At 40.3% G+C, this 18,989-nt stretch overlaps 1 protein-coding gene across 3 annotated transcripts in view; it reads right to left on the reverse strand.

Annotated features, from left to right (window-relative positions):
* Window positions 1-14,408: 14,408 nt before the first annotated feature.
* LOC136885748 (uncharacterized) overlaps window positions 14,409-18,989 on the reverse strand; it is a 123,205-nt gene continuing 118,624 nt past the window's right edge. For all 3 annotated transcript variants that reach the window (XM_067158482.2, XM_067158484.2, XM_068230450.1), the window contains one exon: window positions 14,409-18,196. In XM_067158482.2, coding sequence (XP_067014583.2) covers window positions 18,094-18,196 — 103 coding nt within the window. In that variant the 3' untranslated portion in view covers window positions 14,409-18,093. The remainder of the gene's footprint in view (window positions 18,197-18,989) is intronic.

Genomic DNA, 18,989 nt, shown 5'->3' on the forward strand with positions numbered 1-18,989 from the left:
GTTTTCGCTAGTCGTGCACGGATAGCATGTTGGAGGAACTTCTAATTTATACCCGGCAGCCTGATATACAAATGTAGTAAAGGGGGGTTCATCAAATCTGTACGGAGAATCGAACTCCGGCCCCGAGGACGGCAGCAAATTGGTTAACCCTTACACCACGGAGGTGCATAACGTTAATTTATAATCTTCTCCAATAATAATAATAATAATAATAATAATAATAATAATAATAATAATAATAATAATAATAATAATAATAATAATCTTCCGCATATTTCACCCTGGCTCATTTGGATTTTTGGGCGATAGTTTAAGACCAGATGTCTTTCCTGGCGCCACGTAGTTTTTCAGATGAAAATTCCACCCTGCAGTCACGGGAATTCAAACCCCGCACGCCTGGGTGAGAAGCCAGCGGCTAAGCCACTGCGGAATCACGCCCCCAATAATAATTAAAATAATGCAACAGAATGGGATATAACCCGGACTCTCCCCATGTCTCCCATCACACTCTGTCTGGGAAGTTCTTGATCCATTAAAAACAATAGGTCCTCGTAGTACCATAAACTTGGTATATAACTGTCATCTGTACCATTGCCTGACTTCTGAGACTCCTTAACTTTCTTCATTTCTTTCCAAAAACAACTTCGAAGTGATTTTTTTTTTTACCGCTGCTTCTTTCGTAGCTTCGGGATCACTTTCTGACAACTTTATGCGTAACTCTTCACAAGCAACATTTTCTTATCCGTGTACTCTTTACTCTTGATTTTCCACAAGCACGGATTACAACGGTGTAGCTGTATGAATTCCATTAGAAACGCTCGAGGCATGATTCTTAAATCTGACATTATGGCCTACGAGCGAACTGCACTATAGGAGCAATTGGTTAAAACTGATGTTAAGTCTGAAGACCGCACATACGTTCCAACTTGCTCGTCGACTTACCTGTACACGCACAGAAAAATCAGGCGCTGCCAGATTCACTTCGAGCCAAGCCTAAGACGGTACAGGGATGAAAATTCTACCACACACGGTCCGTCTTACCTGTCATCTTAGAACTGCGCAGGTAAGACGGACGGGCCTTTTAGACTGATTCTGATGGTGCGCTCTGCCACGTCCTGGGAGCCATCTGGTGGCGAATGAACGTACCATTTCCACTTCTATTATAACGTCTAAATTTAAAGTCAGTTTTTAAGAAGCCTTTCTCTGGAAACTTAAAGAATTTCACCTTATTTTCTTGAGAGTTCGAGCCCCACTGTCGGCAGCCCTGAAGATGGTTTTCCGTGGTTTCCCATTTTCACACCAGGCAAATTCCGGGGCTGTACCTTGAATAAGGCCACGGCCGCTTCCTTCCACTTCCTAGGCCTTTCCTATCCCATCGTCGCCAAAGACCTATCTGTGTCGGTGCGACGTAAAACAAATAGCTAAAAAAATATTTTCTTGAGACGGCATAAGCCCAAAAAGTCTATACAGCATCATGTCTATAAGTACGGGCCGTGAAAGCATCAATGGCAACATATATATAATATGCTGAATCGTGGAACATCCCTCGATTAATTCCTATTATCTAAGTCAAACGTCAACACAGAAAAGAAAGTTATAAATTATGATTCATACAGAATGGATGACGACAGCTTAACCAAAGAGATCTTCAAATATTTTTGGAACAAGAAGTCAACAACCACCTGGAAGTCGAGTAATATTTGGAAAGAAACAATATAAAAGAAGAAGAAGAAAAAAAAAGCAACTTAGAGAGAGATGTTTAGAAAGAAAGAGCTAAAAAGGATTCAAAGGTCGGAAGGGAAAGAAAACAGGCTCAAAATGGTCCGAGGAGAGGGAAGGAGACATAGTGAGAAGATGAAGGAGTGTTGGAAGTAGAAGGAACAACAAAGTATGAACCGTTGAAATTGGCTCGTGATTTCTTCACTCGTGATGGAACTCCCTCGCCATTCCAGAGGCTAGCTGGTAAGTTTGAAATAGTGTTTTCAGAAATTTAGTGAACAAGGAAAGTCGCATAACACTACAACACCGAGCAAATTCAAGCATTAAACCTGTTGAATTATGTACATATATTACGTTTTGTGTAGTGGGAATTTTTCACTCTGAGTCACTTTTCTTTGAATGTATAAATATAAGAAAATAAAACTGACTGTTCATATCAAGCGCAGAATAAATCTAACCGGAATATGCTGAAAAGATCGGTTTTCTTGAGACAATAGTGTTTCTTTATGAATACTTTATCCGAATCTACATTTCACTGAGTATTTATTATCCAAGATTAAAGTACAACAACAACAACAAATAAATTAATCTACCAAATAGATACGGTAGGCCTTTAAATAAATAACCTAACTGGTGTTATTCCCGGTAAGCATGATTGCCTTGTTGCTGAGTTCCAAGCAACCACAAGCCACAGCTTATGTTATATCAGAAATGTGTCTAAAGCACCTCTTGAAAATTGTAATTCATTACGTACAGTTGACCTTTACTCTTTATTGTACCCGGTCAAAATATTAAACTGCAAAGAACGTAAATAAATTATTTCTTATAACGTAAATTGAAAATGACGTAGATTTCTGCCCTCTTTCTTTCATAATTGTCTGCCTCCATTCTGCCTCAGACATTGGTATCGCTGCAGTGATCGATAGTGACACCAGGCAAATTCTGGGGCTGTACCTTAATTAAGGCCACGGACGCTTCCTTCCCATTCCTAGGCCTTTCCTGTCCTATCGTCGCCATAAGACCTATCTGTGGCGGTGCGACGTAAAGCAAATAGCTAGCCTACTTTTAAAGACACCACGCCAAGTTATTCGTGTACTAATATTCCACGCCATCTCTCCACTGGCTGCTCGGAACATACCACTTAGTCGAGCAGTTCGTCTTCTTTCTCCCTAGTCTTTCCAGCCCAAACTTTGCAACATTTTTGTAACGCTACTCTTTTGTCGGAAATCACCCAGAACAAATCGAGCTGCTTTTCTTTGGATTTTTTTCCAGTGGCGGCCGGTCAATACGTGCTACCGGGCTCCAGCACGTAGCTTGGAACTGTACGGAATTATTTATGTACAGTACAATTATCCTTGTGCCTTTTCTTTGTTTTGAGTATGGTATGAATTTGTGTTTGGTGAAAATCAGGACAAGATCTGTTGAACACCTAGCTCTCTTCTCCCGAGAAACTTAGTCCGTGCTCATCTGAAATGAGCTCTGGCCTGTAGCCTGAAGGAAGCAATACGCAGGCGCAGCCAAGCTTGCAACACACCCCGTAGCCGGTGGACTATACCATAAATCGGGCTCAACTTTCACTGATCCCGTCAATAGTTACTTTTTCTCCCGCAAGGGGGGTAGAACTGCACGATGTTTCCTGCTACCCTGATGTTGAACGTGGTAAGTGGTTAGCGATTCTGCCACTAGAGATTAGTATCGCCTGGGATTGAAAGCAACGTCAGTCTCGAAAGTAAAGCGTAAGTGGAGGCAATCTATCGCAATGATAATGTTGTTATTAAGGAAACCAACCAATGCTTATTATTAAGATTCCTTTTGGAATCAAAAATAAGGAATTCGTTGGTGAGTCAAAGAATATTTGACTGGCCCTAAATGTTTTCCTGCATTACAATGTAATTTTGTTCTTGTTTGTTCTGAGTTATAAATTGTGAGAAAAGCTTTATTATTATTATTATTATTATTATTATTATTATTATTATTATTATTATTATTATTATTATTATTAACAGGTTTGAAGTATGTTGGTCATCATGGCAATATGCAGACTTAAAGAAAGCTTATTCAGTCGTTTTCTTGTAGCACGTAGGCTGATTTTTTCACGAGCCGCCACTGTTTTTTTCCCGTTCTTGAATAAAGTAATCCTGGTGAGGGTCCCATACACTAGAACCATAGTCTAGTTGGGGTCTTACCAGAGATACATCCTTACTACAACCCCTGAACACCCTCATAACCATGTGCAGAGATCTTTACCCTTTATTTACAATCCCATTTATGTGATTACCCCAATGAAGATCTTTCCTTATATTAACACCTAGATACAAAGATTTCCATAAGGAACTTTCACCCCATCAACGCAGCAATTAAAACTGAGAGGACTTTTCCTATTAGTGAAACTCAAAACCTGACTTTTAACCCCGTCAACTGTCCATCTCACAACATTACTGAGGTCATTTTGCAGTTGCTCACAATCTTGTAACTTATTTCTTACTCTATACAGAATAATATCATCCGCAAAAAGCCTTATCTCTATACCACTTTTTGGTCGGGCTGATTGGCTCAGAGAGTTAAGACGCTGTCCTTCGGAGCCCAACCTGGCAGGTTCTATCCTGGCTCAGCCTGTTTTTTTTAAATACTTTAGACCTTTGTTTACTGATATATTTTTTCTAATGATCTCTTTTGTTTTTCTTGTATTTTCTGTTTAAGAATGACACACACACCCAGTCCCTGGGCCAGTGGAACCAATTACGGTTAAAATGCCCGACCCGGCCGGGAATCGAACCCGGGTCCCCTTGAACCAAAGGCCAGCACGCTGACCATTTAGCCATAGAGCCTGACCGTCCGGTGGTATTTGAAGGTGCTCAAGTACGTCAGCCACGTGTCGTTAGATTTATTGGCACGCAAAATAACTCCTGCAGGACTAAATTTCGGCAACTGGGCGTCTACGATAACCGTAACAGTTGTTAATGGGACGTAAAGCTACTGCATTAACGTTAATTAAAAAAATAATCATTTAGTTTTTCTTGGCAACATTTTCGGGGAATGTGGTGCTATTTGAGGATCCAACCAGCCTCTGGGCTGATGACCTAACAGACAGAGATTAATTTTCAACTTAAAACACTCTGGATACTGACACGTTGCCGACGTATGATTATTTTCATACGTTTCAACTTACATTCTTGTTTCAGCCACAATCCTAGCTTAAAAAAAAATATATATCTACTGTATTATTGTGAATTGGAAATTGTAGACAATAAGCAGGTCCAGGATATATGAAGAGAATGGATGGCATACAGGGATGCTGTAGTAGAAACAACCAGGAAATGCCTAAAGGACAACTGTGTGTAAAGATGGGAAAGATGGGAAATCTTGATGGAATGATGAAGTGAGAACAACTTGTAAACGTAAAAATAATGCGTAACAGAAATGACTCTAAACAAGGACCTATGCACGCAGGGAATTATAGGTAGATGAAAAAACAGAGCGAAACAAATAGTTGTTGAATCCAGGAAGTCGACTTGTGAAGATTCCGGTAATAACTTGGAAATGCATTGAAACCTTTCTGGACAATAATAATCTTAGGAGTGGGGGGAGGAGGAGGTTTTGGGTAAATCAGTTGAACTCATTTATAGATCCCAGGAAATCACTGAACAGGTGGAAGGAATATTTTGAAAATCATCTCAGTGTAAGAGGAAATATTTCTGTTGACGTCGCGAACAATTGACCTCGTGGGGAGGAGGACAATGATGTTGGTGAAATTACGATTGAGGAATTGGAAAGGATGGTAAATAAATGCAGCAGGAATAGATGAAATTAGACCTGAAATAATGAAATATAGTAGGAAGGCAGGTATGAAATGGCTTCCCAGATATTAATAAGACTAGCGTCGAATGTTAGTAAAGTACTTTCTGATTGGACATTTATTATTTGCTTTACATTGCACCGACACAGACAGGTCTTATGGCGACGATGGGATAGGAAAGGCCCAGGAGTGGGAAGGAAGCGGCCGTGGCCTTAACTTATGTACAGTCCCAGTATTTGCCTGGTGTGAAAATGGGAAACCACGGAAAACCATCTTCGGGGCTACCAACAGGGGGTTCGAACCCACTATCTACCGGAAATTTATTCATATTGTGTGTGGTTTTTTCCGGGACTTGTGTTACGTGAGTCGTAATTTACTTCAGAGTGGAAACTTTTCCTGAACGAAGCCGTGCATATACTCAGGATGGCGGTGCCTATTTGTTATTTAAACAGTGGACCGCGCCCCCCTACAACTTCCCGGAACAACGGTCCCAGGTGTTGTGTGGCGGATGTGTTACTCTGGGCCTGCTTCATTCAACCCGCTGCCGCCTACGGGTCCTTGAAAACAGGGAAAGAAAAATGTTTCCTTCGTTTGTTTTCGCGATTCAAATGCCAGCTTTGTTTCTGTCAGGAGTCACAACTGTAATTGTAACCACGGGGCCCTAGCTATGTCTAGAATTGGTTCCATTTACTTGTGCCAGGCTCCTCGCGTTCATCTCACCCATCCGACCTCCCTTGGTCAACTCTGGTTTTCTTCCGACCGCAAGGATATTAGCTTCACGAGGCCTGGGATTTCTTTAATGTTCACTCCTTCGCGCTCTTTCTGTTTCTTTTCTCAATTGTCGTTTATTATTATTATTATTATTATTATTATTATTATTATTATTATTATTATTCCGCGTCTGTGATGTAGTGGTTAGTGTGAGTAACTGCCACGTCCGGAAGTGCGGGTTCGATTCGCGGCTTGAAAAGTTGTACGATGCCTGGAACAGGGACCACTCAGCTTCGGGAGGTCAAATGAGTAGAGCGGGGGTGGGGGTCGATTCCCACTTCTTCTCCAGGCAAGTACCGGGATGGTATCTAACTTAAGGCCACGGCCGCTTCCTTCCCTCTTCCTTATCTATCTTTCCCATCCCCCCCTCCCACAAGGTCCCTGTTCAGCATAGCAGGTGAGGCCGCCTGGGTGAAGTACTGGACCTCCTCCACAGTTGTATCCCACGCTCCAGGATACTGCCCTTGAGGCGGTAGATGTGTGTGATCATGGCTGAATCCGAGGGAAAGGCCAACCCTGGAGGGTAGACTGATTAAGAAAGATTTATTATTATTATTATTATTATTATTATTATTATTATTATTATTATTATTATTATTATTATTATTATTATTATTATTATAAATGATAATCTCTTTTCCGATTCAGCATTCGTAAACATCTTTCTTGAACTTTGCACTGACTCTGTTATTCATTTTTGTTTTGTAAATAAAAATAGGCGTCCGCCTCTGTGGTGTAGTGGTTAGCGTGATTAGCTGCCACCCCCAGAGGTCCGGATTCGATTCCCGGCTCTGCCACGAAATTTGAAAAGTGGTACGAGGGCTGGAACGGGGTCCACTCAGCCTCGGGAGGTCAACTGAGTAGAGGTGGGTTCGATTCCCACCTCAGCCATCCTGGAAGTGGTTTTCCGTGGTTTCCCACTTCTCCTCCAGGCGAATGCCGGGATGGTACCTACCATAAGGCCACGGCCGCTTCCTTCCCTCTTCCTGGCCTATCCGTCCCAATCTTCCCATCCCTCCACAAGGCCCCTGTTCAGCATAGCAGGTGAGGCCGCCTGGGCGAGGTACTGGTCATTCTCCCCAGTTGTATCCCCGACCAAGAGTCTGAAGCTCCAGGACACTGCCCTTGAGACGGTAGAGGTGGGATCCCTCGCTGTGTCCGAGGGAAAAGCCGACCCTGGAGGGTAAACAGATGATGATGATGATGATGATGAAATAAAGATAGGCCTACAGTAAAGCAGAAGGTAGATACTAATTGGGGTGTGCGTAGTTACGTATCTTCCTCTGTCGATCTTTGAAACGCTCAATTTCCTCGCTGCAGTATAGGGTGTTTATGCTCCAGTTTTACAGAAAACTTTGTTTGGGTGTAAATAATTTAGCTCATTATTTTACTAAATCATCGCGTGCTATGAATTACGCCGCCCAATACCCTACGTGCGTAAATTATAGGTCTTTTAGTTCACATATCGAACAACAGTTGGTCATGTATCGTCAATTCATGTATATTGTACTCAAATAGATTTATGACGCTGCGCAGTACAATGTTTTTATCAAACAGTGACCATAAAATTAACTAAACATTTACGTTCAGCAGATATAAACACTGCGTTGAATGTAATAATCTAGGAGGCTGTGACTGGCGACCGACCCTGGCTTTGGGCTATGCACAGGTGTGCACATTTGTAATTTCTGAACTGTTACGAGTTGCGATTGTTTTTTGTCTTGCTCCCTTTTTGGTTTCATGTTTCCCATGTGCGGTGAATGTGCAGTATCTAGTGGTTCAGTCGATTGATGTGTGAAAAAGAACAGAAGGAAGACGTAGAATGCATAATACAAGATTGAAAGGAGATCATTTCAGGGATACACAATAAAATGAAGGTGAGATTTCTTCTAATTCCGTACTGTAGATGTGAATGACAATCAATAAAACGAATTGCAGTTCAGCAAGAGTGGAAAAGCTATTTTTATGTCGTTATTCTGAGATTTTCCACTTTCTTGGGCTAATGTAAGATTTGTGTCGCTTGTGATCTATGCGTTATACCGTATAGGGTAGATCTTTTAACTTGACATGCGTCCCTTTTTATTGTACTAGGCTACTAGCGCAATGCCTCATCTTGAAAGGACGTTTCCAGCCCACCACTTCCCTTCATTCTTTCTCTTGTTAGTATGAACGGTGTGAGGTACCTGAAAGGAGTTTCCAGGGGCTTGAAATTCAGAATGTGGGCTGGCGACGTAGGAACCCGTAACTGAATCTGGGATTATTCCACTTACTGTACTTGCGCCAGTCTCCTAATTTTCGACAGTAGGGTTAAAGTTAACAGCTACCGAACAGTCTACGTAGTCAACCTGTTCGGTACCCACTGTATTAAAAGGATCTATTGAGAACTCTCAATTTTCCCTTCTGTGTAGTAAGTCTGTTTGATTACAGTATTCGACTACGTACACTAGTAGGCCTTGGGCCAGTTTTTTTACATACTGTATTTGTGAATTCATGAAGGTTGAAACTGACAATTAACTGCATTACCTTTCCTATACCACGATGCTATTCTTTCAGGTAAATTGCCATCAGGCCACCTTGTCCAATTTTATACTACCCCACTTTCTGTTCTCCTGTGGATGGGGGCTGAATAGTTCCACTGTAAAAGGCGTCTCCCAGGGACTCTCTCAACTTGGCCACTAGTCTACGTTTTGCCAGGCTCCTCACTTCCATCTACTCTGTTGGTTTTCTGATTATGATGATGATGATGATGATGATTATTATTATTATTATTATTATTATTATTATTATTATTATTATTATTTTCTTTTCTATGAGGCCTGCTAAGGACCACGTGCCAATTTCAATTCAATTCCTCATACTTTGTTGTTTTCTATTCCGTTCCTTCCAATATTCTTCCATCCTTTCACTATGCTGTTTCTTTCTGTCCTCGGAGCTCTTCGCACCAGGTTTCTTGTTCAATCTTCCTGGGAATCCTTCCATACGTACTACCCTCTTTCTAAAAATCTCTCTGTCCATAATTTCTTCTTCTCTTATATTATTTCTTTCTAAATCTTTCTTTACTTCTTGAATCCAGCTAGTTGTTGCCTTTTTGTCCTAAAGGTATATGAAAATCCTTTTTTGTTCATCTGGAATAATTCATTCTGTAAATATGCCAAAAAAATTGCAATATCCTTTTTTCTCATGGTTTCTGTTATGTTTTATATGTTCCTATATATTTCGTTATTAGATCTTAATTTCCATACTTCTGTTGTTTTCACAGGGCCTAAGATTTTTCTCATGATTCTCCTTGCTAGTACCTCAAGTTGATCTGATCGAGGGCCTATAGTTATTTTATTATTTATTATTATTGTTGTCATTATTATTATTATTATTATTATTATTCGTTGTGAATAAGCCAGTTTAGCATTCCTGGAAGTACTTGGGAGGCGTTTGGTTGCTCTCTTTGGTGTCCGTATTTAATTATTTTTGTTGTTGTCTTGTTTTCTCTCTTTTGGCGTTTTGTCGTTTTCTTCGGTTTGTTCTCTTCGTCAGCCAACCATTTGTGACTTTAGAATTTAAAGTCTTTCCTCTTCTCAATGTCATATTGCGTGATTTCTGACAATGTAAGGTTGTTTTTTAGTTTTACTGCTGTTTTCATAGAATGATAGTTAAGGCGTCAAACCTCTATGATCCGATAACGTGGTTAACCGGTTCGAGTACTGTTCGTGGAAAATGTTTTTCCACCTTCAGTATGTTGACCAGCAGGGTTGGAGAGATGGTTTATAATCATCAGATTGCGTGCCTTCCAAACCTCTCCGCAGTGCTCATATGATGGTGATTCGTCTGTCCGTTACGCCTTGAGCAGATTCCTTGGTGTTATGGACAGCAGCAGGCTATGTCCCTACCGCATTCTCATAATCATCTCATATCCTAACATACAGGCCACCCATAGGGATCAAATTAATAGAATGAACCTGCACCAGGTGAGCCGAACTTGTCCTCGGACACTCCCGGCACCAACAGCCATAATAATGTTTGTGTGAGTCTGATAGGTGTGCCCGTAAAAATTTAATCCGTGCTTGGTAATGTCGCTATGGATGTCTGTGCAGTATTTGATTTACTGTTCCTTTCAGTCCGGCTCCATGGCTAAATTGTTGGCGTGCTGGCCTTTGGCCGCAGGGGTCCCGCGTTCGATTCCCGGAAGGGTCGGGAATTTTAACCACAATTGGTTAATTCCGCTGGCATTGGGGCTGGGTGTATGTGTCGTCTTCATCATCATTTCATCCTCATCACGACGTGCGGGTCGCCTACGGGCGTCATATCAAAAGACCTGCATCTGGCGAGCCGAACTTGTCCTCGGGCAATCCCGACACTACCATACGCCATTTCATTTTTTGTTCCTTTCAGAGTCCGTATTGTTTGTGACTTTTGAGATTATAATTTTCTTTATTACTTTGTGTTCTTTGTTTTATTATTATTATTATTATTATTATTATTATTATTATTATTATTATTATTATTATTATTATTATTATTATTATTATTATCTTCCAATATGTACTGATGGAAGCACGTTCCAATTTTAATTCCTCAGCCTTCAATGTTTTTTCTTTCTTTCTTTCTTTTTTCTTTCTTTCTTTCTTGTATTCTTCTTCTTCTTATTATTATTATTATGCAGGAATGGTCCCTTTCGGAACACACGAAGCTTTATTTAGTGTATGATTCATTTGCAGAGGATCCAGGATGCTTCCATCTGTTCACTAAAGATCCTTTTCCTTTCTTCCGTCCACTTGGTAGCCTACCTGTTCTTTTTGGTACTTTATTTTCTGGAGGAACTTCCCACTTCTCTATTTTCTTTCTATATATAAACCAAACCCCATGGCACTACAGCCCTTGAAGGGCCTTGGCCTACCAAGCGACCGCTGCTCAGCCCGAAGGCCTGCAGATTACGAGGTGTCGTGTGGTCAGCACGACGAATCCTCTCGGCCGTTATTCTTGGCTTTCTAGACCGGGGCCGCTATCTCACCGTCAGATAGCTCCTCAATTCTAATCACGTAGGCTGAGTGGACCTCGTACCAGCCCGCAGGTCGAGGTAAAAATCCCTGACCTGGCCGGGTATCGAACCCGGGGCCTCCGGGTAAGAGGCAGGCACGCTACTCGTACACCCGTACATATTTCGATTAGAAACGGCTTCAGGTTGAATTTGTGCGTTTTTCATGTCCGCTTTTGTTTGTTGTGTCCAAGGGAAATTCTTCAGTTTATCATCTCTTTCAAGAATTTGGTGGGTTAGTCTGGTTTCTGGAAGCCTCTTAACGTCCATAAACTTTAGCCTTCTTTTCTTGAGGTCTGCCGCAATATTAGATAATTTGTCTGTGGATTTCCGGGATTGGATTCGGTACTCTTCTTCCGTGTGTCTTGGTCCTAAAATTTTCCTCATGATTTTTCTCTTCTTTTAGGATATTTTCGAGCTCGCTCTCTTCTTCTTCTTCTTTTTATTATTATTATTATTATCTGTTGTAACAGGCCAAATTCTTACTGTTTAGGCCTACTTCCTCTATTGTATTTTAAATCCATTACACTTTTATATTTGAGATAATGTAGTAGGCCTAAACTAGTTATTAAGCTTATGAAAGCGTATGTTTTGAAAACATAAGACAGAAGTTTAAATCTTCTATTAACTTCGCTAAATACAATACGCTAAATAAGAAGAGAAAATATAAAAACCTTTAATCCTAGTATGTCTTGTTTTTGTATAGGAAAGTGCTCTAACTTCGCGCCACCAATCAAGATGATAGATTATCTGTCTATCTAGCTATCTATCTATTAACAATAATTCAGCTCTGTGCCTAAATAGCACGCTAGTTTTTAATCTGAAGGGCACTGCGTTCGATTCCAGGCCGGGACGGGGATTTTAACATTCATTGGTTATTTTCTCCGGTTTAGGGATTAGGTATTTGCGCCATTTTCAATATTAGATTTCATCCTAGGCAATGCCGCATCCTCAGAAACGCGCAGGTCGCCCATGGGTGTCAACTCGAAAAACCTACACCGAGACACTCTGGCGGCCACTTATCATCAATTAGCAATAAAGATCTTCTGCATGGGAATTTCAATAAATTATTTGTTGATCTGCCCATAGTGTGAGAAACGTGGTTCACAGAAATAAATAAATACATAAATAAATCAAAAATAAATTAATGAATTAATAAGTTCATTTTCTATAGTCTATGGACTTATGCCTTTCTGCGTTCAGTCTTCAGATCTCTGTTAATGAAGTGTAAGTGTCTCCGTAAACCTTTTTTTACAGTTTTCATTAATTCCATCAATTATTCAATTAATTAAGAATACTGACTTGTTACTTTACGTTTGACGTTTTCTTTGGAGTAGGGTGTTTCTTTATCCTTCCTAGCACAAGATCTCCAAATTTCCTCTTCTTATACACTATTTGTGAAACAAAAACCGTGCCATGGGATTATTACTAGTAAAAGAAAAGCACAGAGGGAATGAGAATTGAGGCCGTTTCACTAAGAGTTATCATTCTTTCTGGAGTTGGTAGGTTATCTCACGCTGAAACTACCCTGCAGCCATCTCCATATAGGATTGAAACGGCGGTGCCTTCAGAAAAAAAGGAAAAAGAAAAGAGATATATACAACACTGTCGAGACTAAAATATTTTACATATTTATTTGATTGTAACATAAATAATTTAACCAGGAACATAATTACAAGCACACAAACATAAAAATAAACCTAATAAAGACTATGTTTTCACCAAGGCATCGATGACTCAGAATATCTGACATTATCTAGTCTTTTAAGGTCTATTTACACAACATTATTCCACGCAGAAATGTGTCCAGCAAATACAAGAAAAACAAATTCGTGTTAAAGCCAGTAGACAGCACACACCTATGCATACCTATGCATGCTAGGGCAGCGATGCCGAAAACAGCTCACATTTTGCCGCAAGCCTGTGTCCAGTTCGAAGGTCAGTACTTTGCCATCTTGCAATCAGCATAGCTAGTGAGTGAAGGTAGGCACCGAGTGAACAATGTCTGTGTCCCAACCTGCGGATACGAGTCAACGGAATCTCCTACTTTCAGTTTTAAAAAAAGACTCATTGGGAGATTTGATCCTGTATAGAACTGCATGAAGTAACATAAAATGTTTAGTGTGGAAACTGTATTTTATTTTGAAAAATACGCTATAAAAAGGCATAATTAAATAAAACATACGGCAGATTTCAAATAATATCATAATGTTGAAGAATAATAATATATTGCAATTATAAAACAGAAGCGATAATATTTATTTCCGCATTCCATTTTCACGAACAAAACTATTATTATTAATAATAATCCGCGGTCTAAGGTTAGCGAGCCTCTCTCTTATCGGGGTGGAACGTCTGGGTTCGATTCCCGACGAGATCAATGATTTTTTTCTGGAACTGAGTGTTAGTTGCAGGTCCACGCAGCCTACGTAAGAACAGCTGAGAAGTTACCTGAGAGTGAGATAGCGGCCGCGGTCTAGAAAGCCAAGAATAATGGCCGAGAGGATTCGTCGCGCTGACCATGTACATCTCGTACACGTCAGAGTGAACAGGCCAAGGCTCATCAGTGCTGTAGAAGCATGGAATTAGTCTTCTTTATTATTATTATTATTTTTGTCAGGCCCTATAACTATACTAATGAAACAGAAGTTGTCAGTGCGAGTTGTTGATGCGATTTCCAGTGCTAAAGAGAACATGGTTTGATTTGTTAATATTATTATTATTATTATTATTATTATTATTATTATTATTATTTATTTACCGGTATTTGAACATTAAACATATCAAATATAAGCTTTTTTTTCCCTTTTGTTTTATTATATCCTCGGTTGACGTTTGAATAATACCATTTGAGAGTCAATTTTTACTTTCGAACACAACCATGTGCATCATAAACCGTACCTGCTGTCGTTATGTCATCTGCCCTGACCTTTCACTCTTGCACCGGTCTGGCGGCATTTGAGCTTACAGTAACGGGGGGATCGCCATTAGAACGGTGGTTACAGACTACCAATATGGTGGATACGGTTTCAAAGCACTCTTTGACGATGACCTTTTTTTTTTTTTTTTTTTTTTTGGTATTCTCTGGACCGTTCTGGACTTTTGACAGTTTAAAGACTTGACAATGTCGATTATTCTCATCTCTATGAACTAGCAATCGGTTTCATAACGTATTCAATACGAAACACATAGCACTTTCAGGTATTACAATAACATTTCTTTTTCAGTATTATAGCACTTATTATGAATAAAATGTTTTATGACTGGAGATTTTTTTGGAAATTGTTTATCATATGATGACTATCTTTTTTTCTTTTGTGAAATGACTAGATGATACGGTAAAACATAACCTATCGATATTTACAGTTTAGGCATTGCAAAGTGCGTTAATGGTATGATGAGACTATAAAATAATGGAAATTTACATAGGATGTAATTAAAAAACAATGGTAATTTTGTCATGATAAATTGAGTCTATATAACCATTCGGTCGTCTTTTGAGGCTTTAAACTTGAATAGAAACTTACGAGTCTGACAAGGGACTGGACTGGTCCGCGGCTATTGCAATAACAACAATAAATATGCAAGCTGCAGTAATGTTAACTTGTTGTACGCGTGGCGGAAGTCTGGTATGTAACAAACAAGAAACGAAAACTGGATAGTGGTTTCCAAAATGGACTTCAAACGCTGTGAAGAAGCAGCATTTGTTATATATCTATAGACTACTATTCCATGGCCCATTGTCCGAATAATTCTGAATCCACTCTACCTTCGACAAGGTGCCAAGGGATAGAAATCGCAGTACTTTTTCAGTGTGTCAATCTCTGCCGAGATAATGGAACTATCTTCTCTTTAAATATATATAATATTGTATCATGAACACTTTTCTGTGCTATTTTCAGTTATATAAAATTTTGTGTCTGAAGTAGTGTTCTGTTCTCCAAATTTCACAATTTGATTTGTCGTTAATAACAAAAATAGTGACATAAGCGACTAATACCACGCTGTGTACCAAACAAAACATAGCTTGTGTATTTATTTATTTTTATTGGAGTAGTCAATGTCCGGGTATGTGTGCGCTGAAGGTGAATCTCGCACTCAAATCCTTGAGCACTGGACAGCGGCGGCTTGTCCAAATGAAGCTGGGAGGGCTGCACGCAGTTTACCGAGAACATTGTGTTCTACTTTTCTTACCAATACATGCCACTACAGAACCTCGGTCGCTGTATGTAGCGCCAATAATGTCTGCATCCCTCCCAGTCATCACTGACACTGCAGTTTTCTCCCCTCTTCTTGAATGATCTAATTGGTGTTCTGAAGCTCACAAATCACTAATTAATATCACAAAGGGCAGGGTTTACTGCCGGATCATTCGTGAACTGCGGGATTTATCTTTTGAAAAGAAACGTTATGGTTGACGGAAGCATGTTTCGAAGTGAACGGTAGATGACTAGGCACGGTAATTCTATATACAAGGTGAATCAAGTGAAGATGTTCACCTCAAATAACCCGTAGACCGTTAACGACATTGAAAATCTATTTTCACGTTTAGTATTATTGCCAAGGGGTTCATAATGGAAATCACAGCACTTCTCCAGTATGTCTGTATCTGCCGAGAGAACTTTTTTTCTTTTTAGAGCTACAATGTTTCCTGCATATGGCATTAGATTCATGGATGTTGCAAATTTAGGGGAGCAATTCTTTTTTTTTTTTTTTTTTTTTTTTTTTATCTGACAAGTACTTCTGAAGGAAATGTAATTTCTTCATTCGGCAGTCGCGCGCCGTCCTATTCGAAGGAACCTCTAACTAGGCGACCAAGGCACGCGCTACGTATGCTTCATGAGCTACGGAGTTTTTGCAGCTTAATATGATACCTTCAGCAAGTATTCGCCCTAATGTGCACGTCGTGAGTTAAACGGTAATCATAGTCTGTATAACAATTTGGTTGTCTTCTATAGAAACTTAAAAGTCTGACAAGGGACCAGTCTTGAGTGGCATTTAACTAGTGTCGCGGAGTGTTTGAAAATTAAACCAAACTTGTATTTATTCCGAAATAACATAACACAAATAAATAAAACGAAATAAAAAAGCGGGGACAATGGTTAATATTTATCGTCAGGCCAATAATGTTGACCCTTACAAGCCGATCCCCTGTCGGTGGGGGCCGTAGAATGCATCCACGGAATTCTCTGCCTGTCGTAGGAGAAGACTAAGAGGGAACTCAAGGGCTTTCTCCTTGGGAGCGTGGGTTGGCGACCGCTAACTGAACCTAGCATTGTTTCTACTTAATTGTGTCAGGCTCTTTGCCTTCATCTGTCCTATCCGACCTCCCTAGGACAACTCTTATTCTCTTCCTATTCAGGCGATATTAGAATTGGGCAGATATTGGCACTCTGGAAAAGTATAGCAAATTCCTTTTCAGTTTAAAAAAGATTTTCGATATATTTAACGGTCTCGGCATAATTTGACATGAACGCCTCAGTTGACCTACCATGTACAGTATGTATGGCAAGACTATGGAATAACCCCTTCACTACAAATTTTGCAGGGAACTCTTGTTGATCACTTTTTGAAGGGCTCTCATTTCTCTTTGGCATATAAGTTACTGTAAAACTGCACTTTACAAAGACATTAACTGAAGTAGTCCTTCGTTTGTTAGTATTCAACCAGAAGAAGAGGGATGTCCATAAAGTGTTTGTTGTTAATAAGGCGTAGAAGATCGTCTTTGGCTTTATAGAACTTTGGTTTCTGATACAACTTCCACACTGCTAGCCAAATCTTTCAAATTTCAACGATTCCGCATTTAGTTTTGTAACATACGAGATCTGTTAAAAAAAACCCTACTTTTGAATATACCATGCACATGGCAAGTCTCAGTGGTTTGTGGTAAGTGACACTATATAGTGGTATTCTTAGTGTTACTGGCCATTTGTAGCGCATATCTGAAACAAAGCGTTATCGCTGAGATATGTGTTGCGATTGTCGACTTGTCTCCATATTACGAGCAGCGTATCGAATTTTGCTTCAGCTTCAAAATGGGGAAAACTTTTTTAAGACATACCAGCTGATGAGACGAAAAGTCAATCATCACAGTGTTCTGGATAAAATTCGCAGAGATGGCAGAAAGCTAGGGTCGAACGTGAAAGTGTTGTGGAGCTGTATTTTCTTTCTACGTCAACTGTGTTGTGCGCAATTAATTCCTACCTGAGGGTCAAACGGTGAACCACTGGTGTTACCTCGAAGTCTTGAGATACCAGAAGTAAAATACGAGACTTTTGGAGAAACATCAACTGGAGCCTTCACCAGGACAACGCGCCAGATCGTGCACTGCTATTGATTCATACATTTTTTACGACCATGAAGACAGCTTTGTTTCCCTATCCATCTTATCCACCTAACCTATCTCCGAAAGATATTCTTTCTATTCCCCAAACTGAAATACACGCCGAAAATAGGCCAATTTCAGTCAATAGAAGAGATCAAACTGAAATCGTAGGCGGAAGTGCGTGATCCCCCAAATTTTTTTTTAAACAGGCCTCGCACATATTACAGTAACTGTTGATTTCTAAACAGGAGTGAACTGAAACGAAGAATGAGTCCATGGTAGTCCTCCCTTGGTATCCGGTGGTCACTCCTAACTCGATGAATGATGCTGGTAGTATAAAAGTTTTTTCAGGAGATCTAATGTTAAGCACGCGGCACGGAAGTCCTGTTCCTCAGCTCTTGGTTCTTAAAGTTCTGTTAAGTAGTCAGCTGACGGAGGAACATGGGCTGGAGATCAGTGATGGTCCGCAGGCAGAGCCCGCTCTGTCGAAATGATCACACTGGAGACCAGGTCATGCTCTCCTCCACGCCCTGTGATCGGTTCTAGTGGCGGAACACTGCAACAGAAGGGAGAGATTTGTTAGATTAACGAAATTGTTGTTTAAATAAAAAATACAAGGATCTTGTTGTTGTTGTTATTAAGGAAAGGGTGGCTACTACGTGTGTTTGTCACGAATCCAGTCTGAGAGCTGGTAATTAAACCTTACAACAGGGAGAACATTTAAACAGTTTTTGGAGTAAAAATCAATAACAAAAGCATGCACCAGGAAATATACGAAGAAGTCATTGTAAGCTGATTATATCGTTTATTTATTTATTTATTTATTCTTTCTTTCTTTCTTTCTTTCTTTCTTTCTTTCTTTCTTTCTTTCTCAATCCGTTTACCGTCCAGGGTTGGCTTTTCCCTCGCACTCAGAGAGGGATCCCACCTCTACCGCCTCAAGGGCAGTGTCCTGGAACCGGAACGTGAGACTATGGGTCTGGGGGATTACAATGGGAAGAAGGACCAGTACCTCGCCCAGGCGGCCTCAGCTGCTATGTTGAACAGGGCCCTTGTGGAGGAGATGTGAAGATCGGAATTGGAAGGATAAAGAAGAGGTAAGGAAGCGGCCGTGGCCTTAAGTTAGGTATCATCCCGGCATTTGCCTGGAAGAGAAGTGGGGAAATGATGGAAAACCACTTCGAGGATGGCTGAGGTGGGAATCGAACGCCTCTCTACTCAGTTGACCTTCCGAGGCTGAGTGGACCCCCTCCCAGTCCTCGTTTTACTTTTCAAGTTTTGTGGCAGAGCCGAGAATCGAACTCGGGTCTCCAAGGGTGGCAGATGATCATACTAACCACTACACCGCA

This window comes from Anabrus simplex, chromosome 14, assembly GCF_040414725.1.
Source record: "Anabrus simplex isolate iqAnaSimp1 chromosome 14, ASM4041472v1, whole genome shotgun sequence".
In the NCBI taxonomy this organism is placed as follows: domain Eukaryota; kingdom Metazoa; phylum Arthropoda; class Insecta; order Orthoptera; family Tettigoniidae; genus Anabrus; species Anabrus simplex.